Source organism: Macrotis lagotis, chromosome X (genome assembly GCF_037893015.1).
Source record: "Macrotis lagotis isolate mMagLag1 chromosome X, bilby.v1.9.chrom.fasta, whole genome shotgun sequence".
Classification (NCBI taxonomy): domain Eukaryota; kingdom Metazoa; phylum Chordata; class Mammalia; order Peramelemorphia; family Peramelidae; genus Macrotis; species Macrotis lagotis.
In genome coordinates, this window is record NC_133666.1 from 501,129,239 (window position 1) to 501,147,018 (window position 17,780).

Sequence of the window (17,780 nt, forward strand, 5' to 3'; positions counted from 1 at the left end):
ACAATTCACTGAATAGAGGAACTACTTAAAAAAATTTGTCCTTTGTTCTTGAAGAAGCCAGGTGGTGATGCCATGACATGCAAGTGAATTAGATTTAAGTAAGTAGATACTGTGCAAAGGCATAGGCCTTATTTTTACTTTCAGAAAGGAAGAAAACACTTGAACCTCACTCATTGGAAGTGACTCTTAAGAGAGAATAATACACAACCTGAGTGGGCATTGAATTCTGTTACTCTACAAGAAAGTAAAAGGAAATGGGAGAAGAGGGAGCACAGAAGGGAAGATGGATGGAGAAAGTGAGAGGGGAGGAATAGATGGGGAGAAATATATAGTAATCATAATTGTGAAAAAAATTCATAGTAAGTTGCTCTGATAAGTTTCATTTCTCAAATTTATAGAAAAGTGAGTTAAATTTATATAAATTAGAGCCTCCCCCGATTGATAAGTAGTCAAAGGATTTGAACAGACTGTTTTCAGAAGAAATCAACGATATTAATAATAGTTACATGAAAAAATATTCTAAATCTAAATGTTCTAAATATTAAAATATTAATGACAGCAACTCTAAAGAATCACTTCCATACCTATCAGATTGGCATGACTGGAAAGGTAAATGACAAATGACAGTTTGGAGAGCAATTTGAAACTGTGACTAAATGTCTATTAATCCAGCATATTGCTGTGTCTGTATCCTAAAGATAAAAAAAGACTATAGAGGCAGAGGCTACTTTCAGATTGAGAATGCTCTTTTGCCTTTTTTTTTAAGTTTTTGCAAGGCAAATGGGGTTAAGTGGCTTTCCCAAGGCCACACAGCTAGGTAATTATCAAGTGTCTGAGGCTGGATTTGAACTCAGGTACTCCTGACTCCAGGGCTGGTGCTCTATCCACTGCGCCATCTAGCTGCTCCTGCCTTCATTTTCAAAGAGGATCAGTGATATCACATGGTGATGTCTTGACTTGTTTGTGAATTAGATTTAAATGAGATAGAATTGCACAAAGACATCAGCTTCATTTTCTCTTCCAGAGTCATCCAAATACACTGGCAAGACAGAAGTCAGAATGACTGGCAATGACCAGTAAATGACCATGGTGTCTTTGAAATCTGACCAAACTCTTAAGGGCTCGCTCCACAGCATGTTCTTCAGTCTTTGAAACATGGCCATTGAAACAAATTGTTTTTATCTCCCTATTCCACTGGGGAAAATCTTCACATGCTTTAAGTAGGACACCCCCCCCCCCCCATACTCAACAACAGGTTTGAGATCTGTTTGTTACTCCTAAACTGGTTTTCTCTTTCTGCTGAGACAGTTATCAGAGTGTGGCTACTGATTCTTGGAGCCATAGTGTGAGAGTTATGCTAAGTGGTTACCAAAGGTGGATGAGCAGACTTGGAAATGACTGCAACCCCCACAATGGAAGTGTTAGTCTTTCTTGAGCACCTGTACATCCCAAGATGAGAATACTATTGGTAGAGTAGGTGAAAAAATCAGAAGTTTTAAGAATGAAACTGAGAAAGGAGAGAACTTAAATTTTGCAGATTTCCTAGGGAAAAAGGTGGAATTGTAAATTACATTAATTGCTCTAAAATCCAAATCTTCAATCTCATTTTTCAATTTCAATTATATTCAGCCTTGTTTTTACTTTCATTATTAAAGCCTGAAATCTCCAAGTCCCATGTAAGGCTTGCTTCAAAACATTCAAAATTCAAAAAGTCATCCAACTATAGTATTCAACTGTGTGAGCTTCCTCCATCACCATTGCCCAGGCTGTGCTGCCAGTAAATATCAAAAGCCAAAAGGGCTGCTGTAAAATCCAGATGTCCTTTATTAGCCCTATGGGAGTATTCCTTAGGATATGAAACCAAAATTAGTCTTCTCTCAGGGCTTTCTTAGCAAAAGAGATATTATTTGTCTTGGACCCTGAAGAATGATTAAGAATTAGATAGGTACTTAGTGTGATTCTTGGGTATATACCTTGAAAATTAAAAAGATCTGTTATTTGTTGTTTGTCTTTAGTTCTCAAAGAGTTCCAGTGATATTAGAAGGGTGATGTAGATGCACTAATAGAGTCCATAATACCTTGCTGTTTCTATTGTTATTTTTTAATGTTTTTCAGTAAATTCTCTCTTAAGGCACTATCAAATACTCTTTTAGCAGAGTATGAGCAATCTATGAATAAGATATGCATTGTATTCTCTCAGGATCACGATATTATTGATTTCAAATTCTTTATTTTACAGATTTTATTTATTTTGAGTTTTACAATTTTCCCCCTAATCTTACTTCCCTCCACCCCCCCCATAGGCAATTTGCCAGTCTTTACATTGTTTCTATTTCATACATTGATCCAAATTGAATGTGATGAGAGAGAAAGCATATTCTTAAAGAAGCATAAAATCCAAGAGATAGCAAGATTAGACAATAAGATATCAGTCCCCCCCCCCCCCAAATGAAAGAAAGGTAATAGTCCTTGGTCTTTGTTCAAACTCCACAGTTCTTTCTCTGGATACAGATGGTATTCTCCATTGCAGACAGCCCCAAATTGTCCCTGATTGTTGCACTGATGGAATGAGCAAGTCCATCAAGGTTGATCATTGCCCCCATGTTGCTGTTAGGGTATACAGTGTTTTTGTCATTGTACTTTTGATTTCAAATTCTTTTTTTTTTTTTTGGTTTTGTTTTTGCCAGGCAGTGGGGTTAAGTAACTTACCCAATGTCACACAGCTAAGTAATTAGTAAGTGTCTGAGGCTGGATTTGAACTCAGATTTTCCTGACTCCAGATCCAGTGCTCTATGTACTGTGCCAAATTCTAATTCTTGAGCACCTTATTACAAACACTTCACCAAATAGTGACCTAATTTAGTTTTTCTTCAAAGACCTTCCCTTTCAGGAAATTCATTTCCCTTTCATCTCTTCTTCTTTTTACCTTCCCTTTTCTCTAAAACTCCCATTTCCCTCTCTCTCCCCCCATAGTCTTAATTCCCCAAATGCCCCTTACCCTAGTCCCAAATTAATAAGTCTTATACTTCTTTCATGTGATAGTTTTTCAAATCTTTTAAGACATTAGCCATGTTCCCTGGTACCTTTTTTCCTCAAGCTAAATATCATGGCCCATATCTTAATTAATCTCCTAAAAGGATGCTTTAAGGCGCCTTACCATGCCTAGTTACCTAGTTACATTCTCCATATTATGCCTCATTGGTTTCTGTCTCAAAATATTCCACTGAACTTAGTGGTGTAGATATGATTTGTCTGAAGCAGTGGGACTTAATGCATGTTTATCAACTGAATGATATACGCTGCAAGCTCCATGCCTTCTCATCTACTATGATTCTTATACATATATCAGTCTCTTTCTCTTTTCTCTATCTTTTTCTCTCTTCCTTTCTCTCTCTTTCTCTCTCTCTCTTCCTTCCCTCTCTCTTTTCTTCTTTCTTTTTTCATCCATCCATCCATCTCCATACATATACTTACTTATTATCTACATTTACATGGGCTAGGTTAGTAGATTGGCCTTCTAGGTTCTTGCCATAATCTGATTGATATTCATATTTCACTCCTTTTTGTCATTGTGTAGGTGGCAAGTTCAGTCTCTTAATCATTACTATCAAAGCTTTATAGTGTTCTAGGGTTTTATATAGTTGGTACATTATTAACTTTGAAAAGTGTATTTGGAATCCCTTCCCATCAATTGATGAAACTTTTCTTTGGATTTCACATTTCTGTCATATAAGATATTCTATGGATTTGAAATAAATGTCTTCATATTTTACATATTATTTGGTATACTCGGAGTATGACTGACTGAAGTTTTATCACAAGGATTATAATTGTCCTTTGCACATTATACCTTCATGTGGTTAAAAAAATTCTTCCCTTTTTTTTTTTGCTGACATCATTCTATTGTTTCTGGCAAAGTTTGAAGTCTGTTAAAAATTGCTATGCCTTTTTACATATGAACTATTTCCTAGACAGAGCTAGGAAGTCCTTTTCTTAATTGATTGCTTGAATATCTGGTAAGATTTTTTATTACCTATATCCAGTTTTGTCTTTTTATCAACTTTGCTTATAGTTCTAGGCTGCTCAGATTTTTTTTTAAAGGTCCCTTTCATGTTATTTAGTGTATTTAGCTATTTTGAAATTTATTAAATTCATTGTACCCATTTGTCATTATGAGCTGTGTTTTTTTGGTGGATTGAAGTCTCCTGTTTTGTCACCTTAGTTGCTGATAGTAACCATGTGTCTCTGGGCAAATTTTTGTACCCTTTATCAGATTATTATCCAGATTCCCAGGATCTAATTTATTCAATAAACATTTATTAAGTACCTGCTCTGTACCCCGATCTATGCTATGCACTAGGGACACAAGACAGGGCCATCAAGGAGCTTACAACCTAATGGAGGAACAGGAAAGGAGACAGGTCTCCTGAAACGTTTGTGAAGGTGACAATCCTTAGATCTCTGAAGGAATCATAAAGGAAGGAATTGGTAATCCTGGTAAAGTTTGTTGCCCTAGCTGAAAGGGTACTATTTCATTCCTGTTAAAGAAGAGTATTACCTAGTCCTAGCCAGTGATTGAAAGTGAACAAAGATTGTAGCTACCCATTGGAGAGTGAGCACAAAGAGTCTTTAAGAGACTTGACCTGTCTAGGAGAAAGGAATGCTACTCTCTGAGAGGAGCTGAGAAATTACCTACCCATATCTTGCAATAGGACCAGTAGGTGAGTGACCACACCCATCTCAGTAGAATCTGTGCCTCATAGCCAAGTGTCTGCCTTGTCCATAGCAACAACAACTAGCACAGATGTATTTCACCTTTCTCAGTAGTCACCTATCTAATAAAGATCCATGTCCCAGCCGATCCATCTGAACAACAGAATGACTCATCTATCACCAGTGTGATGCCCTTTGTCAAACCACATGAAGACCCTCCAGAGAAAGGAAGGACATCAAGTTTCTTTAGTTGTGGTGCTGTTGGTTGCATGACAATATATATTCCATACAATATTTGCACACAATTTTTCCCTCATAAAATCTGTGGTAGTATTTGTGAGAGAATGGCACCTCTGGTTTTGGGAAAATTGTAACCATTATTCTTGCTATGCCATTAAGAAAAATGCCTTTGATAAAGGGGAAAAAAGCAAAGTCTGAAGGGAAGATAGCAAATCAAAGTAAACGGAATAGGTAAAATGCAGTGAGGGGGGCATGATGTTCTGTGTAACTGATAAAGAGTTCCTTAGAAAATTTTGAAAGCTCAGAGACCTCTGCAAAAGAAGTCTTTGGAGGGAAACTTGTTACTCCATTCTCTAGTCCTCCAATCAAAGTGGTGAGTCAACTAAGGGAATTGAGATGATGTTGGGTATCAAAAAATGGATTCTTTGTTCATGGTAATGAGATCAACAAGATGTTTAATGGAATTGAAATAAAGTTGAGCACCTCTTCAAAAAAGGAGAGTTAGGCCTGCTGAGATTCCTGGGAGAGAGAATGTTCCTTCTACTATTGGCTAATGCTAGAAAAGGGACTCTCTTATCCTCTCCGTTACATATTTTACATTTATGATCATACCATCAATGGCCATAGCTCAACAACAGTAACAAAAACATCTTCCCCTAATCAATGGGAACAATCTGAAGTAAAGTAGTCTTTATTAGTCCCAGTGAAGGGATGCAAATGGGTTAGAGGATAATGATCCTTTTTTTTCCTTCATTATTTCCCTGTGATATTTTCCTATTTTTTCTTAAGGCTCTTTCCCCATACTCTTGTACCTCAATTTCTTCATTAGATCCTTTCCTTCCTGCACATAAATACTCTCAAAACTCTTCTATCTTCAAAAACAAAATAAAAACCTTCCATCAATACTTTAATTTTATTTTCATGTTTTTAAGTTTGGCAATACTCACGTAAGATTTTTTAAATGCTTTGTTTAATATTTCATTATTTTATCAATTAAGCATCCATTTTATAAATGGATGTTTTCTTTATTTAACATTTTAATTATTTAATAATAGATACATTATAGCCCAATTTCTTATAAAGTTTATACTGCTTTAAAGCAGTTACATTGGGTACTCATATTGAGCATGGATGGCTTTACATTGAAAGACTTTTGTCAGCTGTGCCAGAAACTTTAAAATCTTAAGACTGCTTGGATTATTTAGAATTCCATTTAGCCTTTTCAAAAATGGGATAAATAAATCAGGCTTGTTTTTGAAAATAATTACTTAATCCCATCTCTAAATCCTTGTGATTCAGAATTTGTTATACACTTCTTTAATTTGTTATGGCAAAATAAAACATTTTAGATATAGAAATTATTGAAAACAGATTTAGAGAATTAGCAGAAATAGTTGATCACTTAGTTTTCCTCTTATAGCTCTAGAATATACTTAACCATTTAAATATCATACTAGTTGTTTACCTTTTCTAAATAAAAGAAAATAACATGTTGTAAAATATATTGAATTTAAAAAATATTTTCTAACAAACTTATAGATATAATTCCTGAGAAAATAATAAACTCAAAATCTTACATAATAATTCTTGAATGCCACCTGCTGGCCTACCCTTAAAATAACTGTAGATTTTTAAAGCCTGTAATAAGTGCTTGAGTCTAGTTTTTGGTGTTTTTCTTAATTTTCTAAGCATTATAATAAAAACAGGGAATTGAAATCTCATTAACTCAACAGAGAATATTTTCTAAGAACTTTATGATGTTTACTATTTTAGTTTGATGTGAGTTTAGGTAGGCACATGTTTTGTATTTATAAAAGTTTTATGGCTTGGTAAAAAGTAAACATTATGAAATAATAACATGTAGACTTAGAGAATATTAAAAGTGTGAGACACCCTGGAGCTCATCTCGTTCACTTTTTATATTTTACAAATCAGGACCCTTGAGTTTCATAGTGGAAGTATTTGGCCTTAAGTCATGTAGATAGATTTTTAATTTTTTTTAGAACTGGAGATAGGAACCATCTTTTCTAGTCTTTGTTCAATTACACTTAACACATACATTATCACATTTTCAGAGTTCAAACTTTATACAGTTAGAATGAAGAATTTATCAAAACACCTAAATGCTACTTGAAAATATTTTAATATTTTAAGTTTGATTATAAAAAAGATGTTTTAGTAAAGAGTAATAGTATTTAGAAACCATTGCTGGAGTTGAAATTTTAGACTTCACCTCTTTCAGCACATTTATAAGGTTTTTTGGTTTGTTTTTTAAGTGGAGAAGAAAGCTTTAATTTGATTATGGAAACAGGTGAGACAATTTGGTCTTTCATTTAGGTTCTTATGCTTCCCATAATTGCATCTCATTTTGATTTCTGTATCCTCTGTAATGGATTATGGGCATCTGATGTTGTCATGAGCTGTCAGTCTCATCATCAATTTAGTATTGTAACCTTATCTACTGTGACACCCAGAATAAATAAGCCTGCAAACCTTTAGTGCTTTTCTTAAGGAATAGATGATACTACTAAAGATGATCAGTATAGATTTTGTTGTCTTACCAAACCACTTAATGTGATCAGAGAATTAAAATTTCAACAAGTCATTTAAAGATAGCTGTATTGCAAGTGCTGTAACACCCAGGTTAGGTTTCTTGTGACTTTGTAGTCATATGGAGAGGAGACAGTATTTCAGGCACTGGAGATAGTCTGGAAATTTGTTCCTAGTTTTTATGATTGAGCAAATTTATTAAGTGCAACAAGGTCACAGTAATTTTCAATAAAGTGTGACTTGCTGATTTATATCAAAAGATCCATATAGCAGTAAACAATACCATTTACATTTAATTAGTTTTATTGAACCAAAGGCAATTTTATTTGTAATGAACCACATGTTATGATTAAGGATGTATTTTAATGATCTTTAAGTAAGGCGAACAAATGTTGCCCTTGACCTAATAGGGAAGGCTTTCCTCCATTATTGATAACTTGAGAGTGATTTCTAAATTATTATGGTGAAATATAGAGAAAGACATTCTCATTATTATGTCATTATTCAGTCAATTCATGACTAATGTAATAGATGGAATGCATTCTACTAAATGATTATGCACATATAAAAGGATTGTTGATAGCATGTTATTTGTTGCCATATTTTAGAAGATATCTTTATATAAAAGTTTCATTTTTTTCGAATTGATTTGTTGGTATAGACTTTTTGATATCTTTGTAGTCTAGAACTTAAGGGAGAATGACCTTTGCTTTTAAGTTTTAACCCATATTGAAAAGGTTGAAAGACCATGAATCTATTATTTCTTATTCTTTTCCAAGCATTATAGGATTATATTTTAAAGGAGAGCTCAAATGTAGTGTTATGATAATTATGAAACATTCTCTTCATATTAGTGATCAGTATACACTCTGAAATAGATCATTTTTCTTATGATTTACTAATGTTTTCATCATTATTGATTACTGCAGTTCTTGTTCTCAAAACAATTTACTAATTTAATCTGATCTTTATGTTTATGCTAATGAAAGGAGACCTGGAATGGAAAAACTGTACATATATGATAGCAGATTTCTGATGTAAGTCCAAGAAACCAATACATTCCATCTTCTGAAATTATAGTTACTTTCTTTTTTCAGAAATATTTTTGCCTGTCAAAATTGAATACTGTCTACTCATGGAACTCATTCCCTTGAAGGTTTTATTCTATTTTTTTGAGGTTCTTTCTTTCATTATTCAGAAGACCTTTTGATCCAAAAATGAAATAGGCTTGTAATGAAGCCTCTTTTCAGAAAACACTAGCTTTTAAAAATTTGCCTAATTATTTAGAAAATTAAGATGCGATTTAATCTGTTGGCCAAAGTATAATTTTTTGGTTTTCTGTGATCATGGGTAAATGCTTTAGGATTTTGTTAAAATTTTCTCTCCATTCTATGATGGTTTGAGTAATTTAGTTCTTCAGATATCTCAGCTAGTATTCTCCCTCGCTACTTCGAGGGTAGAAGTATTTAATAAACATTTATTATGCTATCTTCAAGGCAGTGGCAGTTTATTTGGGGGGGGGGGGCAGCAAAGCAGCCCAGGATCACAAAGCTACTAAGTATTTCATGTCTGAGGCTGAATTTGAACTCAGCTCCTCCTGACTCCAGGGCCAGTGCTGTCAATGCCCCTCATGTAAACTTTTAAGAAAAAAATTCTTGCTATAGTAACTGCCTTTAAGACATTTAGCACATGTGCTAAGTGCTGGCATTAAAAAAAAATAAAGCAAAAGCAGTCCCTGCTGTCAGGGTACTTTCACTCTAAGGAGAGAGATGGGGGCAAGGGTGAGGGGTCCCCAGAGAGGTGAAGAGCATTCTAATCATAAGGGGCCAAGCTTAGGCTTGGAGATGGATGGGTGAGGTGGAGCCAGGTGGCTGTTATGACTGTGCTGTAGAATGTTCTCAGAAAATTGTATATGACTGGGGAGAGACAAAAAGGCACGACAAGCATGTATAGTTCTTAGGGAACCCCATAGTTATGGTCAGTTCTTCAATTTACTTCAATTTATCTCATAAAAAAGCTTTTTTTCATAAGAGAGGATGATAAACATAAATGAGAGCTTCAAATCAAGAACTCAGTGAATTGAAGAAAGAACCTCTTTAAGTTTTTTAGATGTATTTTTACCTTTGCATACTTTTTTTCTTCATCATGGTCATATTGTAGATGGAACTATGAAAGGGTTTGCTTCACCTCATATAATTTATTCTCAAAAGATAGACTTCTTCCAACAGGTTATTTTTGTTGTTTAATCATTTGAGTCATGTCCAACTCTTTGTCATTTCATTTGGAGTTTTCTTGGCAGAGATGCTGGAGTAGTTTTCCACTTACATCTTCAGCTTATTTTATTGATGAGGAAACTTGAGACAAACCCAGTGAAGTGACTTGCGCAGGGTCACAGAGCTAGTAAAATATCTGAACCTTCCTGACTCTAGGCCCAGGATTCTGTCTACAGTGTCTAGCTGCCCTGCTGTTGATATGACAGTGCTAGACAGAAAGGAAATAGTTAAATTCTCTGCCTTTCTATAGCACTACTCATGTTCTAGCTTTGTTAGAGGTAAAAAAAGTTTTTGTAGTATTCCTTGCTACTCTCTCTCTGAGAAACAGACCTGAGAAAAGCCCCCCCCCCACCTTATGCCAGACCTTGAATTGATAACAGCCATCTATTTATTCTGTCTCTCAGCCATCATTGTTAGGAAGATCCCACAAGGCCAAGGAAACATAGGCAGGAGCCCAAGATAATAACAAATTGTTAGCTCCTTGTTTCCCAAATTGCCTTTGTTATCCCTGAATACCCAGGCATTAATCCTTTTCATTGCACCTCCACTAACCGCTACACCTTTCCCAGCAAATAGACCATCCCTTTTACATAAATATATATGTGTATGTGTGTGTATGTATGTATAGATAGATAGATAGATAGATAGATAGATAGATAGATAGATATAGATATAGATATATAAATTCTAGCATTTTTTTCTCCTGCTAGCTGCTTATCCATTAGGGAGAAAGCCCCCATGCAACCTTGCATCTGCAAAATCTGTAAATAATAAAGCTGAAAAATATTGTTGAAGAAGACCATGGCATCAAGGTGATGCCATGACAAGCATATCAAATGGATTTTGAGTGAGAGGGTTGCCAGCCTCATTTTCTCCTCCAGAGCCATATGGGTCCAGTGGGCAGACATGAATCAGGATGACTGGAGATGCCCTGGATGCTGGATATGAGGCAGATAGGGTTAAGTGATTTGCTTAATGTCACACGGCTATTAAGAGTTAAATGTCTGAGGCTGGATTTGAACTCCTGTTCTCCTGATTTTCAGACCAGTGCTCTATCCACTGTACTACCTAGGTGCATTATTACATTTTGTAATCAGTACTGAAATTAGTTGCCTTTTGAGAATGTCTTGTGAACTGTTATCATTCTTTTTCTTGTTAAATTTTCTATAAATTCAGAAATTTTCCCCCAGGACAACAGCTCACCTTTTATATCTCCTCCAAAACCTTTCTGACTGTTGACTTTGTTTTCTCTTACTTTTATATGACAGGTTCCTCTTAGCATGATGAGGGATTTCCTTGTTTGCTCCTGACATTAGAGCAGTAGTGATGTGACACAGTGGCTGTCCACTTGATATTCCTCATCCTTTTCAAATAACCAGTCCTTCTCTTCTTCCTTTCAAAAAGGAAGCAAATTTTCCTTTTACAGAAATGTTCTTTTTTTTTGAGGTAAAATATGATTTAAGCACATTTATTTGGGGATAGAAGTGTAGGAGTATTTTTGTCATTCACTGGCTTTTGGAATCATTTGCCATTTTGTTGGATAACAGACATGATAACTAGTTTAAAATGGACACAGAGCTAGTACATTTCATATCACTTATGCTTTTGGAATTAATGCATAAATTCAGGTCTTAGAAATGATAGTGGTCATTGATAGGAGTTAGAATTAAACATTTCTTTGGATTATCTATCATTTTTCTAAGTTAACATACTCCTTTATTGACCTTGAGAACAACCCCTCTCTCTGCCCTTCAGTTTCCTTTTCTGTAAAATAAAGGGGATGCACTAAATGGCTATCTTCCAACTCTAAATTTCTGATTCTGTGATTTCTAGGGAAGCACAATGTGATGATTAGTTTTGATGCTGTAACCAAATGTAATTGGGTTTCTCATGTATTCAAAAAGGTAATTGGCCTCAGTGATTATGAATTCCTAGCAAATTTAAAATTGCATGATTTTATTTATTTTTGTACACAAAGCATATTGTATTGAGTATCACCTTTTATATTATTTCTATGAAAAAGTGAATATGAATCAGATATTGAAATTTTCTGTGTAGTTTCATTGAATTACAAAATTATAATCAAACTTTGATCTATTTTGGAATCATTTTTCTATCAATACTTATATTTATGCTATGATCTGTTTCAGGACCTTTTCTCTATCAATGCTTATGTTTATGCTCAGAAGCCACAACTAGATATTCATGGCTTTGAAGGCACTTTTACAAGAGTAAGTTGTCTTAATTACCTATATGTGTGTTAGTATGTATGTGTGTGTGTTTGTGCACATATATGTACATTATCAATTTATTGAAATTTATGATAGAAATTTAATTGAGTGAATTTGCTTTGTGAAATAGGAACTAATAAATTTTAAAATTCTTGTAAATTTAGAATAGAAAACTAAAAAAAATTATATTACTAGACTTTTAAAGTGATTGCTTTTTTAAAAACTGCATAACCATTTTGGATATATGTAGCTAAGTTGCTTTCATTTTACCATGTTTGCCTCCAGTAAAGCCCCTAAAAAATTATTAGCTGTTGTATTGATTAATCTATCCTTGTGTCAGGACACATTAAACATGACATAATCTTCAAATCTTTCCTATTTATTCATGAGTAATATTTTTGTAAATTAATCATGCTAATTATACTGGTCCATGACTTTTACTTTTGCTATAGAATTGTTATTTTAAATCTCTTGAAACTTCTATCAAAATTCAAAACAGTAATGTCTCAAGTTACTTAAAACTTTTACTTCTTTTGAGACTAGTCTTACTAACAAATAAATCACTTCATTTCGCTATAAAATGCTGTATTATCTTCACATAATTTATACCAGCATATCGTTTCTTGCCATGTTTGTTATTTATTTTTAAATTATTGGTACAGTTTACACTTTATTTTTTTTTAAAACACCCTGACAGTTATTCATGGGAAAAATTGCTGTCAAGGAATTATGTGATACAAATATTAATTGATGATGTGCTCAGGTTAAGGAATGACAGATGAACAGCCACATATTCTACTAGAACTTTTGGGTTGTGGGAAGAAAGCCAGGATGCTTTCTGTCACATTAGATTTAACTCCTGTGTTAATTTCTAGGAGGATACAAACATGAGGCATGGGATGAGCATGTATAATTTGATTATATAATCCTCATGATGAAAGGAATTTACAAATCAGTGACATAAATCCATTTGAGTTATATGAGCATAGTTTTACTCAGTGTTTATTTCCTTTCCAGTTGTATCCCAGTTTATATTTTATTTAATAATTGCTATATTGTGACTAAATACTATTTTTATTCTTTATCACTATCTTTTTTTAACCCAAAGAACAAACCAATAGAACTCTCCAGATAAATGTAAAAAAATTCTCTTTGACTATGTATTATATATATTACATAAAATAAATAAAATTTAATGCATAAATTCAAATATGCCTGAAAGTATTATTTGAATGAAAGAATTATAGTGCAGACAGCTTCTTTAAATGGTTTTTCTTCCATGTTATCAATAACTTTCGGTGTGTTTTTGATTACTTTATTTGCCTGCGCATTTATTCTGAAGAATGATGACTTGTATTACTGACAGTAGAGATTTGTAAAGTACTGTGGTTTTTGTATCTTCAATTTTTATTTTTTTTTCTTCTCAACAGTGGTAGTTCAATGCCATTTCCTTGGTATGATGAATAAAATCTTATGTCAACATATTTAGTAGTCTTTGCATTAAGAATTTAGCACTCCTGTAGTTACATCATCATTCTTGATCATATAGCACTATAAGGCATTACTAAGATCACATAGTGGAAAGAGAATTATTAGCCAAGCCAGCTTATTTTTGGCTAACTAGGATTATCTGTTGACTTTATGCCCTTTGTCCTTTAAATAAAGTGCTTGTACTGCATTTGCTCCAACTCTCAAAATCTAATTCTGATATTTTTCTCTACTAAAGACCTACTCTAACTGCTTTATCCTTGTTTCCTTCAAAGTTTAGTTCAACAACCACCTAGCACATAAAGCTTTCCCTAATTTCCTTAACTATTACTGTCTTCCCCTGAAAAATTACCTCTTATCTATTTTCTAAATATCTCTTGAAGGAATGTTTTCTCTATATTAGAATATAACCATCTTGAGGCAGATACTTTTTTAAAAAAATAACTTACATTAGGAAAAAAATATAGCACATATTAGATTCTTATTAGATGCTTGTTGATTGCTCATGATAGTGACCCTGGGTTTCCAGGTCTAAATTAGGGGAGCACAAACTCTGGTCATTTCTTTTAAGGAGAAATGGTTTTGGATATGAAGTCACTGATGGACTACTATCTTTTTTTCCTTTGGACCATATAGGGTGATAAAATTTTGATATAACACAGTTCTCAGAGGTGATCTACTGTATTATTACTAGTGTGTGGGACAAATGCCACTTAAATAAATTTCGGAGATCTCTCAAGGTATGAAGAGAAAGCTTTATTCCTTTCTCCAGGAATAGGTCACAATCCATTAGAGAGATTGAGGCAAAAGTGAAAGGTCCAAGAATCACATTTATCCTAACTTGATCTCCTTCCCCACCCTCCTTAAGGAGGAATGTGGTCTTACAATCTAAACAGGAAAACTACCCTAGGGGAAAGAGAATAAAATTAAAACTGAAACCAGATCATCTCTTTAGCCCTAGGAATTGAATGATTCTCTGGACATCAACAGATAAGGTGAGGTCAGTTGACTCTTCACCAATATCCCAGAAGTTTGCTTTGTCAAGGGAGGAGGGGCATATAGTTAACCAAATACAATCTGTAATATTTTACTGAAGAAATCTCAAACTTTATCCCACTTACTAGTATGTGTAGATTAGGAAAGTGGATATCCTGGCTGATACAGAAAATGAAGCCATCAGACCAAAAATGCAACATTTTACTTGTGTCTGCCAAATATCATTGGGTAATCTGTGATCTCAAATTCTTCATAGAAATTTTAACATTGTGTGTAGACAAAACATCCATTTCTTCTCATTCCAGAGATCCTTCATTTTAGGTGAGAAAGAAGGAACTAAATAAGAATTGAGTAGTTCAACTTTCTCATCATTTTTTTCTCATTTATTCCTTCAACTTCAAGTGCTAGTCTTATCTCTTCTTTGATTTTCCTATAATTTCCAATTAAGCCAAATTCTTCTTGTCATCCTTAACATTCATCACCTACTTCTACTCTTCTTGATCTTTATTGTTCTTAATGGCTTTTTTATACATCTTTTTTTCCCTGTCTTTGCTTCCATTTTTTCCTATATATCTTTCAGAAATATAAGTTTTATAATGAGTTCTTTATTAGGCCCAACAGGTTATCTTGATTAGTTCCAGTTTTGTACTTTACCAGAACCTTTTTTGTTCATCTCTTCAGAATTTTATTCATAAACATTTCTTAGGCTTAACTTCCCCTATAGTACTTTAGTATGATGGAATGTACCTCTTTTTTCCTTAAGCCTTTTAAATGAATTCTCAAATCTAGCATGTATGTCAGATTGTCATGGAGTTTCTGTCGCAGTTTGTGATCACTTTCCCCCACATTTTCTGTCATTTGCAAGTCTCTAATCATGTCAGAATTGGGTCCAGAAAAAAAAGATCTATTGTTTCTTACCCACTTTCTGAAGGATGTTTTACTATTACAGCAAGAGGGAAATTTATCACCCACTTTGACTTTGGCAGAGAGAACTCCATAAGAGTTTCAGATTGTTTATAATTCTCATGACTTCCTTGCTAGGTTTGTAATGTTTCCCAAATGCCTCATCTAATTTTCCCCTTTTGGTTAAGAGAATACCTCCTGTTTTCTGTGGAGAATGAAAATTTAGGTATAACTAACACCAAATATCCTTTAACAATGAAACCTACAATGTAAAGCAAAAAAGAATTCTCCTAAAATGCTAGAAAAGATGTAAAGGGGAGCTTATTTTTCTCCCCTTCCAGGATGAGGAAGTCCAAATAATATCCCTGTGAATAGGCCAACTTTGTGATAAATGCCTATTAAAGTTAGCACTTTTTCCACTGACTCTCTTGCTTTACTTTTTTTTTTTAAGATTTTTGCAAGGCAAATGTGGTTAAGTGGTTTGCCCAAGACCACACAGCTAGGTAATTAGTAAATGTCTGAGGTTGGATTTGAACTCAGGTACTCCTGACTCCAGGGCCAGTGCTCTATCCACTGTGCCACCTAGCTGCCCTCTCCCCCTTCCTTTACTTTTTAAAATCTTTCTCTCTCTCACCTCATGCTACTTATTACCTATTCCTCTGCTTTTGGAGCTTTTTTATATGAGTTAATTTTCTTCTATGGCTTTTATTATCCTTATGTTTATTTTTTAGTACTTTTAAAATTTTCATTTTCTGCTCCTTTTTTTTCTAGAATAGACTTGTTTCCATCAATCTCTATATATTTATCTTTCTTTTCTGTTTTTTCTTTGCTTCTTGACCTTTCTGTGTTCCATATTGAATTAAAATTTAGGGTTACTTATTTTGGATTCCCTCTTCTAAACAGTTTCTCCTATTGTTTTGTATATCTTGGCCTCTTTTTTGCCTTATCCTTATACCAATGCTTCAAGGCGATAAAGAGTGTATTGTCTCATAATAGAATTCTTCCTCTGTCCCTAATTGTGCAGTTTATTATTGACCTTTTCTCTTCCTTTGTTAATTTTTCCCCCCCATTTGCCTTAAAATCTCTTCCATGAGTCCATATTCTACCATTCTTCTGGGTGTTGGTTGCCCTCACAGACTCTTTTCCCCTTTGTTCTGGATTGGATAAGTCAATTTGAATTTTGCTAGAAAGGAGGAAGCAGGATAGAATTGCAAAATCAAAATTGCTTTGGTAAGCCTAGTTATGAATTTTACAGACTTATGTTCCCTCAACATTCTTTGATTCAAAGTAAAAGACATGATTTTTACATTGCTCACAGGATATCATATTCAGGCTTGCACATACAAGAGAAATTATCTCATTTAAAGGAAATAACTGTGGGGAAACTGATTCAAGAAGATTCTGTCATTAACTTTGTACATCCTTTTTCTTATTTTGGGAGGACTACAATAGAGCTCCTTGTGGGCAGAAGAGTTTTTCCCTTTATGTAGTGAATAATTGACTAAACAGCAAAGTTACTTTTTCTTGATTCACTCTAAGATGAAACCAAATTTGCAATTTTAAGAGGATCTACCTCACACAAATTCAACTAGTTACTGTTTAATTCCGATTACAGCTATTTCTCAAGTTAACATTAATTCCATCAAGTTTACAGCCTTAGGGGTGGCTAGGTGGTGCAATGGATAAAGCACCAGCCTTGTAGTCAAGAGTACCTGGGTTCAAATCCGGTCTCAGACATTTAATAATTACCTAGCTGTGTGGTTTTGGGCAAGCCACTTAACCCCATTTGCCTTGCAAAAACCTAAAACAAACAAAGACAAACAAAAAAAAAAAACCAAGCTTACAGCCTTAATACATGTTACAAACGAATGAAAAGAAAAACCTTCTAGAGTGACAGAAAATTGTACATTTTATTTACGAACCTTGCAAGATACACCTTACAAGGCACAGGCATTTCACCTAGGCATGAAGTACGAATTAGTCTTCAAAGCCAGGTAATTTATGTTCTACAGAAACTCTTTCCCCTCCCTCTTGGATGTTCATAGGCTCTCAGAGTTTGAGTTATAATCTAAAAGGTCCACCTATTCCATGATATGCCCCTAATTTGATCTCCCCCCCACATCATCCAATGCAGGATATGCTAAAGAACCACAGTTGTCACAGGAGGTGTGTGGGTTAATATTCATTTACCTAATTGTGCAAACTCAGTAGTATTAGGTCAAGATCTCTAGGTCACTCTTGACCAGTTGAGAACAGGTTTGGGGTTTGGTATCCCTGGAATGGGATTAGGAAAACTCTTCCAGTCTTGTGATTGGGTGGACCATTCCCCCTTTGTAATGGATTCCCTAAGGGCTCCCCTCCCCAACCTGTGAAGACCAACACCCTA

General features: G+C 34.3%; 1 protein-coding gene across 7 annotated transcripts in view; it reads left to right on the forward strand.

The window, feature by feature from the left end:
* ATP9B (ATPase phospholipid transporting 9B (putative)) overlaps positions 1-17,780 on the forward strand; it is a 487,939-nt gene that overhangs the window by 216,609 nt on the left and 253,550 nt on the right. For 6 of the 7 annotated variants that reach the window (XM_074204072.1, XM_074204073.1, XM_074204075.1 and 3 more), the window contains one exon: positions 11,927-12,007. The exons of the other annotated variant lie outside the window; for it this stretch is intronic. In XM_074204072.1, coding sequence (XP_074060173.1) covers positions 11,927-12,007 — 81 coding nt within the window. The remainder of the gene's footprint in view (positions 1-11,926; positions 12,008-17,780) is intronic. 7 annotated transcript variants of the gene reach the window in all.